We start from the raw sequence: 12,871 nt of genomic DNA on the forward strand, positions 1-12,871 counted from the left end.
GTGACGCTTCTCTGACGTCGGGAGGGGACGGAAGTGATGCAGCTCGTGTGTTCCTCGATCAGCTAATCCGTGTTGATGATGCAAATGTTCACTTAAATCTGATCACAACATGGTGATGCTTGATTGAAAACTACCTTGCGTCATTATTCAGATTTGTTTTCCTGCCGAGCGGAGAGATGGATCCGTCCCGGAGGAGCGAGAGCGACTGGCAGGCGCTGGTCAACGAGGTGAGACGACTCGAAAGACGCAGAGAGAGAATATACACTCTCTATCCACTCATGTTTGTACACCATGCTATAACATTCGCGTAAATCGGTGACGTTTCACACTCTTTAAATGCTGTGTGTCGCCTCCTGTTAGCAGCCACATACAGTTAAAGAGGTTGTTTAAATAAAACTGAGTAAAGAGGATTAAATCTCAGCAGCTTTGGTTTCTCTCAGCCTGTGGATAAGGAAGTAGGCTAGATATTTGCACTTGCAGAGCCCGGTGCCATACAAAGATGATGAGATGAAGCCTACAGTAAAACTATATGTACCTGACTGCAGGTGTATTGGCTTTTTACTGGTTATCAGACTACTCTGTCACAATTAATACATTTAGACGACAGCTCTTGATGAATGTATGATCACCCTCATGTCCATGTTTTACACAGATTCAGCATAATGTAGTAACAGCAAATAATACTTATGACTGACATTACTGTTCTATTTTGGGATATTTTTTGTTATATTACTCTGAAGCATGATTGAAAACTTTGCTGTACAAATTATACGCCATATTTTCACTGACAATTGACAACAGCCCTGACAACTGATTAATCAGGTATTTATTTTATTAAGCAAAAATGCCAGTTTCTCAAATGTGAAGATCTGCTGCTTCCCTCTGTTTCATATGATTGCAAATAGAATATATTTGGATTCTGGGAAATTGTGTTGGGCATTTTTCACTATGTTCCGACATCTAATAGGCAATTGTAATAAAACAATGTAACCGACAGAATAATCAGTAATAAAAATAATCATTATTTGCAGGGCTCCTAAAAAGGTAATTTCCCTACCTTAACAGATGCCATGATAGAACCTACCAAGCCAGTATTCAATATTCACAAAACACTGTCTTTAACTTTTTTCTCTCTCTTGTGAAACACTTGTTCTCACATGCAGTTCCTCATTTGTAAGCAGAAGTTGGAGAGTAAGAAAGAAGCTCTTCTGATTCTGTCGAAGGAGCTGGACACCTGCCAGCAGGAGAGGGATCAGTACAAACTGATGGCCAACCAGCTGCGTGAGCGACACCAAGGACTCAAGAAGAAGTACAGAGAACTTATTGTAAGTAGAACTAGTACAGTCGGAAAGATGCATCATGAGCTTTACAATAGGCAGAAAAATGGAGATCAAAAATGGCTGTTGTCCACTATTAAATGTTGGAGATGTTGCATTTAATGACAGTTTCCCTTGTTGTTTTTACAACCAATAGGATGGAGATCCCTCTCTGCCTCCTGAGAAAAGGAATCAAGTAAGTGATGTCAACCTGCAGATGTTCTTTGTGCATCGCTGTTAGGCCTGCACGATCCTGGGAAAAATATGAATCACGATTTTTTTAGCTTAGAATTGATATCATGATTCTCTGCCACGATTTTTTTCTCATGAAGTGTAATGTTTATTGCACACATGAAACATGACAAAACAAAACAAATTGGCAGTACCAAACATGGATTTTCTTTGGCACCTATAGCACATTGCGCACCACCACAAGCCTGTAAACATAGAGGCTTCAATAAATGAAGACAATAAAGTACATACTGGCCATTTAAGTACAGTAGGCTAACAAAAATAGTGACATATAACACATTGATCTAAATATGGCCCTGATACAGGCTCTATCTGAACTCCTTGAACATGTATTTACATAATTAAAACATGTTAATGTCAAATGCTTTCAATAAATTAATTGAAGGAGAAAAAAGAAAAAGAAAAAAAAATTCAAAGTCATTTAAAAATGAAATCGCGAACAGGGGTGAATCGAGATCGCGATTTTATAACGACTTATGCAGGCCTAATCGCTGTCTTACAAAAATGTATAATGTGGTAAATAATATGTTAGAAAGGGCTCCTTAATACTGCATTTTGCAGCAGAAGTAAGTATACTTAAATACCCAGAATTCAGTTATGTGCACACTGTGTGTGTGTGTGTGTGTTTATGGACGAGTCTGGTCTTTTAAGTTGTAAGTTAAAATATTCACAGGGGAAAATAATCACAGCTGTCTCCAGGTGGACCAACTCTGCTTTGTACACAGTTTAGTAATACATACCAACAGTATTTATTGAATCACTGACTGCAGCCAGAGTTTATAACAACCCTATCATTTAATTTGGGCAAGAAGGACACATTTACCAGGGTGATTGGGATGCTCTTCACAACTGCTGCCCCCTTTATCATTTCAGGTTAAGGGATGAGGGAATAATTACAAACAAATCTTGTTCTGTTTAGCTTTAAATGTCAATAATGTACGTTCATGTCTTCTTTAGGTGAATTTAGCTCAGCTACTGAGAGACTCCAGAGAAAAAAGCAGTCAACTTTCTGAGGAGGTGAAGGAGCTAAAACAACGACTGGTGGAAGCTCAAGGTGATAACAAGGTACCATGACATGCTGTGAGCTACACTGAAAGTTGCAATACAATAGGTTATAATGTATGTTTATTCATCTTTGTGTTTCTTGAATATATCTCCAACGTAACATTACCTATTATTAGTTTTGGTTGTCATGAAATGAATTAATCTGATTTAAGTGAGTAGCGTTCAAGTGTATCTAAATGCAACGAAATACGTTTATCAGATGAAATAAAGCAGAATCACATACTGTAAAACTGTGCAGAAAATGTGACTGTGTGTCTCCGTCGCAACAGCTTTTACGAATGACCATTACCAAACAGAGGCTGGGAGACGAGGAGGTTGGCGCTCGACACTTCCCTGCTCATGAACGAGAGGATCTGGTCAAACAGTTAGAAAGAGCCGGAAAGCAGGTGAGAACAAGGGGCTGACTGTCTGCTGCTTTCTCTCTTTTGTTTAGAAAAATTCAGGTGACTTTCATTTAATGGCTTGTAGTTGACAGCATTCCATCAACATATAGGCCTACAGAAAATACTAATACCATGCTGTAAAAACACTCAAATAAAAGTCTTGGATTGAAAATATTACTTAAGTAAAAGAATGTAAGTATAATGAGGAAAATGTCCTAAAAGTATTAAAAGTAGTCATTGCAAAAAAAGAAGTAATAAACCCTCAAAATTATTGAAAATGAATTAAATAATTGGAAAGAAAAGCAGCAAATCCTCACATTTGAGAAGCTGGAACCATTAAATGTTTAGCATTTTTGCTTGAAAAATTACCAATACTTTCAACAAAGAGTCAGTATTTCTTCTGAACAGACACTATGCAAGTACCGGAGGCTCTCTCAAAGGCACAAGTGCACAACTTCATATATCTATGACAGATTTATTATATATATATATATAGATAAATAAATAGATGGATAGATAGATAGATAGATAGATAGATAGATAGGAAATTCAATTTAACTAATAAGGAACGTTTTAGATATCTTCAGTTAAAGAGCTGGATTACAGATAACTTTGATTTGAACTATAATAGGTCTATTGAACCCTCAGCTACTCAGATGCTATTCCTAAACCCAGGAGAAAACAAGAAATTAATAGGGAAAGTGTACAGACACCTTATAGAAGCACAGGCAGATAATTATTCTCTCCAAAAAATATATGAAGGTTGGAACAAAGAACTTAAAATAAATAACTCTGATATAACCTGGAAAGATTGCCTAAATATAACCAACACCATTACCACCAATGATAATCTGCGTCTCATACAATACAAGCTCATGACAAGGATATACTACGCTAAATCAAAAATAAATAAATTTGATGCCTCTATCACCCCTGTTTGTGTAAAATGTGGCACACATAAGGAGACAATAATACACGCTTTCTGGGAATTTGAGAAGATCTGTAAGGGTTGGGTATAGATCCAAAAATGGATGACCAAGACCTGTAAAATTAAAATCGATTTCACAGTCTTGAGCAGTATCTTCCAAAATACAGACAAGCTAAAATACTCCATTGGATGGATGGTCCTTTTCTCCTCCTTGCTATATAAAAAATTAATCTTACAGTATTGGAAGGATACAGAGGCCCCATCGTTACAACAATGGAAGGGACTAATGAAATACTATTTAAGTATAGAAAAATCAATGTTTGAAGACCGGAATAAAAGGCAACAATTCAACAAGGTGTGTCAGGACATATATGAAGCATTGTAAATGTAATGGCTAAAAAATAGGAACTAGGTATGGTGACTGAGAGCTGGAAACCAAGTGGGTGTGTGTGTGCGTGGGGACGGGTGGGTGGAAGTGTGTGGATTTGTGTGTCAAAATGATTGTTGGTGTGTGTTTGGGTTTGTGTGTCAAAAATGTGGAGTAGAAGAATATTAATACCAGTAGGAAATGTATTCTGTTTGAAGTATGAAATTACACAGTATGCTGATATATGTATTGCATCTTGATGGAAATAATAAAAATAATTATAAAAAAAAGATAGATAGATAGATAGATAGAAATATTTATAAGAAGATATGATAATAATGGAAAAGTGTGCCAAATATTGCGTAAAAGTGCGTTTTCTGGAGACGAGTGAAACATGATACAACTACTGTGATGGTTTTCTTCAATTAGTCAAAAATATAGAGAAATATGAGTTGAGAGATGAAATATTCTATGCGTAGCATTAATCCAAGTTTCTGTACTTACACAGTGTGTTTTGTGTTTTGTAGAACGAGGTACTGGAGCACAGCGTTAAGTCGCTCACAGACGAGCTTCAGGACGTACGAGCAGAGCGCGACGTGTTTCAGCAGAAAGCTCACCGTCTTAATATGGAAATGAACCACATTTTGGGCAACGATGAGATACGCATTTTAGACATAGATGCACTCTGCATGGAGAACAGGTTTGTTACTCTTTTTTTAAAGATATTTTATTGTTTCCTCGCTGTTAGAAATAACAGAGTATCTGCAGCAATTAGTCCACAGTTAAAAAAAACCAAAAACAATCTCTTAAGTTTTGCATTAGTCTAGCATCCTGTTGAAACACTACTACTACTACTTGACTAGTTCAATATATATATGTATATATATATATATATATACCTACATATACAGGGTTTCAAAAAATCAAAAAGTCTAAAATTTCAAAATCTAAAATTATATATAAGCTAAATAAACATAACATAATATATATATATATATATATATATATATATATATATATATATATATATATATATATATATATATATATATATATAATGTATATTTAGCTGTAAAATAAATGAGATTACAACATAATGATATTTGGATTTTGCTGAGTCAGTAAACAGATTGATGATAGAACTGATGAGGTTTAATGATTTAATAATGGGATTTGGATGAAAATAATCTTTCAGGTATTTGCATGAACGCTTCTGTCAACGTCAAGAGGAAATCAATTTGCTCAAAACAAACCTGGTGAAGTACAAGGTAGCTACATTTTTATTTCTTCAATATTTTACTCCTACAGTTATATTTTAAATATGTTGAATTGTTTCTTAATCCAACGAGCGAGAGCGAACTTTTTGCAAATGTTAAAAAAGTGGATTTATTAAAGTTTTTTTCTTCTCTCAGAAACACAACCCTCTAATGCTTAGTAATGGTTTTCACTGATTTCAGAGTGCCCTGGACTGTAGGAAAACCTCTAAAATCTGTGGGAAACCCAACAGCAGTGCACTGACTGGGGTGCTCTCTGCTAAACAAGGTCAGAAGGATAATTTATTAAAAAAAAATCACACTGCAGTATGTGCAATGTCACAAAATGTAAACAAGGAAAAGACGTTTTTATAAATCCTTATATCGTAGACAGCATATGGTGTGTGTGTGTGTGTAAGGGATGTCGTTATCGGCCGATATTCAGTAAAAATACGCAATCAGGGGATGGGCATTAATGCTTTCTAGTCACCGATTTAGCACATAATGTGGAACCAAAGTCCACAAGCACGAGTTTCACCCGGACACTTATATAAGCTGTTTGGCGTAAGCAACATGTATACTGAAGTTGGTACAACAAGCGGATTGCCGTGCTAGTCAGCCACTATGGAGAACGCAAATGAAACGGTGGATTGTGCGCTTGCGATTTACAGTGACTTACAAAGATACATAACAGCTACAAGTGTATGCACTATACAGGATTTACCCTATTATACTTTATCGACAGGAATTGATAGGTCAAACAGCAAACAGCCACCCACAAATAGTCTATAAACAAAGCATCAGGCTATCTTTAAAATTTCACATGAACAACGGTTAAAGTTACTCAGGCTACCGGAGAATACCATAATTCCTCCGTTCAATTAGGCCTAAGCGACACACCCCAAGCTTCCATTCTTACCCGTTTTGCCAGTGTTAGCATTTGAACAAAGTGCTGTGTGTCCACAATGTGTGCAGACTGTAGTTACAGTATTGCCTGAGGCCTTTTGGAGGAGCAACACTTAGATTTTAGTTTGTGATCTCCCTGCAAGGGAAACGGTCTCTAACATGTTCTGTTTGAGCTTCAACTTTACTCTGCAAACAAAAGTGTATTGGGAGTTGCACCTGGAATTGCCTCCAGTCGGAAAATAAACAACAAGAACTTTACTATTAAAATGTGAAAAGGTGAAGTGAAAAACATGCAGCTGTTACTTGCATCTATTCTGAATAAAACCAAAGGATGCAGCCAATGGCCAAGTGTGACTTTGCTCAAGATGCAAAGGCGTTATACTGTCAGCTATTCCATCAATAGATAATCTCTCTCAAGGGTTAAAGACGACACAAGGGTTAACAAACAGCCATGTATATGGGCTCTTCCAGTCTCTCCACTGCTGGCTGTCCCAATTTAACGGGAGAGAGGAGCAAGAGGGGTTAGGATCGTGACTGGCCTCTGACGAGCTGTTACCACCACCATCTTCAGCCAGAGAGGACATTATTTCTTCAGCTTCTTCTTGAGTTGTCACCCCGGCGGGAGGTGTGCTAACAGGGCTTGCAGCAGGTGAATCGGTTGTGCTATTAACGTCATCGCTACACAATTTCTTAGTAAAACCAAAATCACTTAAACTGCCTTGTTTTCTTTTTGCCATAGCTATATGATGCTAACTGCAGAATGGATTTCAAGGACTTTGCGCGCCGATTAATGGCCTCCAACGTTTATATTTTTTCTATGAATCTTTGAGTTAACATGTACTAAACATGAATTGAATTTGCACCGCAGCGCCGCCACGCCTTGATGCTCATGACAAGAATAGCATATATAGTTCTCTTTATTGAAGTGAATTAGGTTTATATCGCCGTCATGCATGAATGAATGATATTTTTGCAATTTTACACATAACAATCCACGATTATCACATTACACAAAACTGAAATTGCACGTCAAAATGACACACTGTTCATATTTTTAGAACCCCCCCCCCCCAAAAAAAACAAAAAAAAACGGGATGAACAAATACTGAAGCTATTTGCAATTAATAGGCACTTGAAGACGCATTGGAGCAAGGCAAGTTTGTGAAGCTGACAGCGGAGAATGAAAGAAAAAAGGCAGATAGTCAGATGGTATAATTACATTGCATATTTAAGTTGTCCTTTTAGATTTACTGTAAGATAACGTTGCTTGCTGCATTGCTCCTTGGGAGTTCTTGGTACTGCTCTGTTTTTTGAACAGACTCGAGAAAATGTGAAGTTGTTGTCACAAATTTTGGTACGGGGGCGCCATCTTGTGAGGACGTGCTCTGTTTACCTGTGACCGTTTTTTTTTTCTTCCCTTACCGTAAGATTTGACCGTTTTCAAACAACCTTTTAGCCTAACCAAACGAGGTAAGCAGGTAACTACTGAAGCAGGCACAGTTGCGTCGTCACAAGATGGCGCTCCCCGAACCAAAATTCAGCCGTTTATCGGCCGTTTATAGGCCGTTTATTCAACGTTTATCGGCCTTTATCGGCCAATTGGTGGCAAAAAAATGTGACCTGTGCCTCTAGTGCCTGTGCTTTAACTGTGACTAACGATGTGTGTGCAGTGAAGGAATTGTTACTGTCTGAAGAAAACGGTTGCAGTTTGCCGGTGACTCCTCAGTCCATCTCAGACCTTAAGTCACTCGCCACAGCTCTGCTGGAAACCATCCACGAGAAGAACATGGTGATTCAGCACCAACGCCAAATCAACAAGTACTCAATCTCATACTTCACACTCTGTACACACTCTAATTTGTTCATATCAACAACTTGGATGCCAGACAAAACATGTGAATTTCCTTGTTTTTGTGCCTTTTGTCTTTAGGATTCTTGGAAATCGAGTAGCAGAACTGGAGAAGAAACTAAAAACATTAGAAATGTCTGGAATATGGAGCCTGCCAGGTGAACATAAGTCTTTTAATTATCCTGAGACTATTGTGTTTCATTGAAGCTTGTATTCTTCTCACTGTTTACAATAATTTACATTCCTTATCCTTTCTTCTTTCCTTTTGCTTCTTGCTACCTGGAGGCCTGACTTATAATGTGTCTCTGGGAATATCTGGAAGTATGTTCCTTTTCGCTTCCTTCTAACTACGTTCAACCTATGAACTTCATCTTCTTCCATTTCTTCTCTTATCTACCCAAATGACATTTACTCATTTCTATTTCTATACAGAGTTTTAAGTAGTAACATACAGACAGTGGTGGAAGTACTCAGATACTTTACTTAAGTAAAAATAGCAAATAAAAGTGTATAAATACTCTTTTACAAGTAAAAGTACTACATATAGGTAGAAAGTGCTGCTGTAGTGCCGTTCCAGTAATTCCCCGGCTGCAATGACAGCGCAAATGGCGGAAGACCTTGAAACGCTGACCAATCAGAGCAGGGATGGGGGGGTTTAAGACGGGCTCAGACTACAGTAGTTTTGGGATGATTTATCCCCAATTCATTGTCCGATAATCAGCGGAGAAATCTGGTCCAGGACCTGGGTTGGTACCAAAGTTTGGCCCAAATTATCTGATAATGTGAACGGTTTACAGAGCCAAGCTTAAACCTCCAAAACTGTTCACAGCCGCATTGAGGCTGACCCAATAATTTCAAACATGTTTGATATTTAGGAGTTCAAATCTGTATGATTAAGTCAGTACTTTCACAATAGCCAATGAGTCCCGCAGCAGCTGACGGTGTTGCCAAGCAACAGTAAACAGGAGAGGGAAACGTGTTCTCGCTGAAAAACCAAGCACAGATAACCCGTGTTAACCGCGTCTCCCTTTTTAATTCACACTCATTTTGCCTCCGCGTTTCTTTTTTGTCACTGCAAAGCATTATTAACGTTACAGCTAGTTGTCGCACCACGTCAGTCTTGATTTTGTTGTACATCTGCTTCCCCATGGGATCACGTGAGAGAGATCACGTGAGGTGGTGCATTGATAATTTTAATAATATCCTGTAGTGTGTGATGCGCCATCATGTTCAAATTCTGTATCTGTGAAGATTGTCCTTATGTGTGTTGCAACCTGATTTCACAATCAGTTAGGATTTTAATTAGGGGTGGGACAAAAATATCAAAAGGCAATATATCGTTGTCCTTCGTTACGATACGCTGGCGCCAAATGTCGATATTTTAATTAATAAAATAAGGCGCTCTAAATAGATGTCCCTGCTCCCAGCGTTGCTACTTCATGGCTCCTCAAGGTGGTGCTCAACACACGAATGAGGGAAACTCGAACACAAGTTAAGGTTTTCAACAGGATGGCGGACAGCAGTTTGAGGAAATTGTGCTGTTTTCTAACAGTTTGGACTGGTATAGTGATATTATGGGTATCATGATCCATGTATCGTGTATCTTATGGTATCGTGAGGTACACTGTGATATCCACTCCTAATTTTAATACTCCTGTTGTCTAAGCTTGGCTTTAAAGAGACAGGTGCTAAAACCGAGCGTTTCAGACAGAGGGTGAAATAATGTTTTTTGAACATTAAAGCATGTAAACAGTAGAAATGAAAATTAAAAATGAAATGGAAATGAGCATTATATGGGACCTTTCATGTTGCAGTTGGTAAAGGTGGGGCTTATTTTTATTATACTGTACATATTGTACAAGTATCTTCAAATTGTACATAAGTAGGGTGCTTAAGTAAATGCACTTAGTTACTTTCACCAGGGTAGACAGATGACTGAATTTCTACTGCTTTTATAAAGGTTTACACTGAATTATGTTCTGTCATAATAGGAGGAAAAGACACTATCATCCTGCATACTCAACAGGCTGACTCAGCAGAGCCTCATGGACAGGAAGGTGAATATTCGATGTGACTTATACTTCTGTCCATGTATGCCATCTATTGTTCTGTGTGTAGGTGAGATTATATTTCTTATATCTTCTATTCTTACAGGTGATGAAGGCTCAGAAAACATATCTGTCGATCAGCAGAGCTCCACAGAAGTCCCAATCCAAGAGAGTGGACCACCAGCTGTGTCAGGCCGTCAAGAGGACCTTCCTGAGGAGACCCCATCCAGCGAGGAGACGTGCCCGCTGAACATCTCGTACCAGTCAGCTGAGGAAGAGCCAGTCAGCCCTCAGACAGAAACACCAGACAGTGAAGAGTGTCATGAAAGTGGTCAATCACAGGTACCAACTGATTTAACTGATTTAACGAGTCACCCGTCAAAAGAAGAGAAGTGTATGAGTGATTCTTCTCCCACACACCATCCTTCAGACCTCTGCCATTTACAGCAAACCTTAGAGAACTCTGACCCCACAGGAGAAGGAGAGAATGACTCCGATGAATGCACAGAAGGGGTGGAAACTGTTGAAACCGAGGAAAAAATCAAAAGCACAATATCCAGTGCTGCCACTGCAATTTTTGACGAAGGGCAGGCCGACTTCCAGACAAACCAGGAGAAAGAGCTTTCAGATGGGACAGATGCTTGTGTTAGTCAGGAAATATCAAGTCTTTCATGAGCCGCTCACATGTTGCAGAGCATCGGGAGAAATCCTCAGCAGTGTTTCCTCTAGGGTTTTTTTCAGCAGGGGGGGAAAGGGTTAGGGTTAACAGAAAGTTTGCTGATCCCGGACCGCCCTGACTCCCTGCCAGATCAGCAAACTTTCTGTTACTGCTGTTACACAGGTTAGACCCACTGACCACCAGCATGCTGTGCTGGCTAAATTCAAGTTGCTATAGCCGCTAACTGAAGTTCCGTCTCCGGAGCTGCCACCCACTCTCCTCCCAGCAAAGTAATCTCCTAGCGGCGGGGAGGGAGGCACAGGGGCCGCTGGGTGCGCTAGCTAGCAAAATCTTGTCTCACTTGTGGTCTGATAAACAGTGAATTCATCAAATTCAGTGCCCTATAACACTATTTTCCAGGCTACTATAGCTGTAATGTTTCGCAGTGGGACCCACTTGAGCGCAGTTTCCATGGGAGCGGACTTTGAGTGTGATTGACGTCCTATCTCTGTTCCAGTTGCTCATCCTCACAGTGGAGAGAGTGTGGACAACCGTTCGTTTTGAGTTCAGTAGAGCAGACGGCTCAGCAGAGTCGTATAATTGCAACTTCATGACATTTCATAAAATTCTGAAACAGCGGCCATAATAATTTTGCAGCGGCGGGCCTAGGTAACACTGCTCAGAAACATAAGGACGAGTGATGCATTCGTAATATGATGTTACTTTATTTATTTTTATGAATAATGAAAACATTTGGAGAAAGTGACACTACTGTTGATAATAGATGCCTTGGGTTAAAACAGCGGTCCCCCTAAGTATTATTCCACAGCAGGGACGTGCACAGACATTTTGGGGGCCGGAGGCTCAAGTAAAAAATGAAAAAAACCAATTATTGCGACACTACATGAAGGATTTTCTCATTAATATAACCCTGTCAAAGTAGTAAGCAATAAGAGTAAAGCTAAAATAAATCTTAGCGTTTGCCCTAACTGTCCGTAACTGATTATCTAATTCCTGCTTTCATTTGATCCATTTTGAGTCTCATACATGGCCCAAAGAATGTCAAAATCTGAACATAACACCCGAATGTGAATGCCCAACAGTAATATACTGCTACAACATCCTTCACTCTACTGGGATTGTTTTTCCACAAAATTTTTGAACAAACATTGGCAGAGATTTGCTCCCATTCAGCCAGAAGAGCATTAGGTTGGGCAAAAAAGCCTGGCTCGTAGTCCAGTTAATCCAGGAGGTGTTGGATGGGTTTGAGGTCAGAACTCTGTGTACGTCATTCAAGTTCTTCCACACCATTGTCATGTTGACACAGGAAAGGGTTAATCCCAAACTGTTTGCCACAAAGTTTGAAGCTTTACATTGTGTATGTATCAGAGGTGTAGTGTAGAGAAACTGTGATTTTATGGTGATTAAAAAGTAGAAAAAGGGCTGTGGAATGAGGCTGATATGGCTATCATGCTACAAAGGTGTGATGATTTAGATTTATTTTTTTTGCCTATGACAGAATTTGTGTGACTGAGTTTGAATTTAACAGTGAAGGAGAATGTAATTTGAAAACGGTTTCTACTCTGATTCAGGTTTCACATAGAAATGTTGTTTCTATGTGGTTATTCTTCTGTCTCAGACTGTGTTGTATGTACAGTCAATTCTGTAAAGTGTCCTTGGGATTTGTGAAAGGCACTATACAGTATAAATGGAAGTTATTAATATAAATGGACAGTACATTAAGAGAGTAAGACATGTTGTTGCTTAGAAATTAAAAAAGCTTCCTCCTCACTGTTAAAGAAACATATCTTATTGATCACTACGTCAACAAATAGACATCCAGCTG

General features: G+C 38.8%; 1 protein-coding gene across 3 annotated transcripts; it reads left to right on the forward strand.

Annotated features, from left to right (window-relative positions):
• LOC116034260 (coiled-coil domain-containing protein 149-like) lies at window positions 1-11,374 on the forward strand. 3 transcript variants are annotated; one of them, XM_031276839.2, is made up of 13 exons: window positions 1-227; window positions 1,164-1,325; window positions 1,474-1,512; window positions 2,526-2,633; window positions 2,903-3,019; window positions 4,839-5,011; window positions 5,507-5,579; window positions 5,769-5,853; window positions 8,141-8,288; window positions 8,401-8,477; window positions 8,605-8,640; window positions 10,311-10,376; window positions 10,474-11,374. In XM_031276839.2, exons 1-13 carry the CDS (start codon window positions 177-179, stop codon window positions 11,040-11,042), a joined length of 1,704 nt encoding a protein of 567 aa, XP_031132699.1. In that variant the 5' UTR covers window positions 1-176; the 3' UTR covers window positions 11,043-11,374. The 3 variants fall into 3 exon arrangements, with proteins under 3 accessions (XP_031132699.1, XP_031132701.1, XP_031132700.1); XM_031276840.2 differs by having other exon boundaries at window positions 2-227; window positions 1,182-1,325; XM_031276841.2 differs by lacking the exon at window positions 8,605-8,640.
• Window positions 11,375-12,871: the final 1,497 nt, after the last annotated feature.

This window comes from Sander lucioperca, chromosome 4 (assembly GCF_008315115.2).
Source record: "Sander lucioperca isolate FBNREF2018 chromosome 4, SLUC_FBN_1.2, whole genome shotgun sequence".
NCBI lineage: Eukaryota > Metazoa > Chordata > Actinopteri > Perciformes > Percidae > Sander > Sander lucioperca.

Excerpts from the sequence above, each read along its gene's own strand:
- LOC116034260 (XM_031276839.2), top strand. The coding sequence starts at position 177 with ATGGATCCGTCCCGGAGGAGCGAGAGCGACTGGCAGGCGCTGGTCAAC. Across the intron at positions 1,513-2,525 it reads CTCCTGAGAAAAGGAATCAA|GTGAATTTAGCTCAGCTACT; the intron begins GTAAGTGATGTC and ends TGTCTTCTTTAG. Across the intron at positions 8,641-10,310 it reads GTCTCTGGGAATATCTGGAA|GAGGAAAAGACACTATCATC; the intron begins GTATGTTCCTTT and ends CTGTCATAATAG.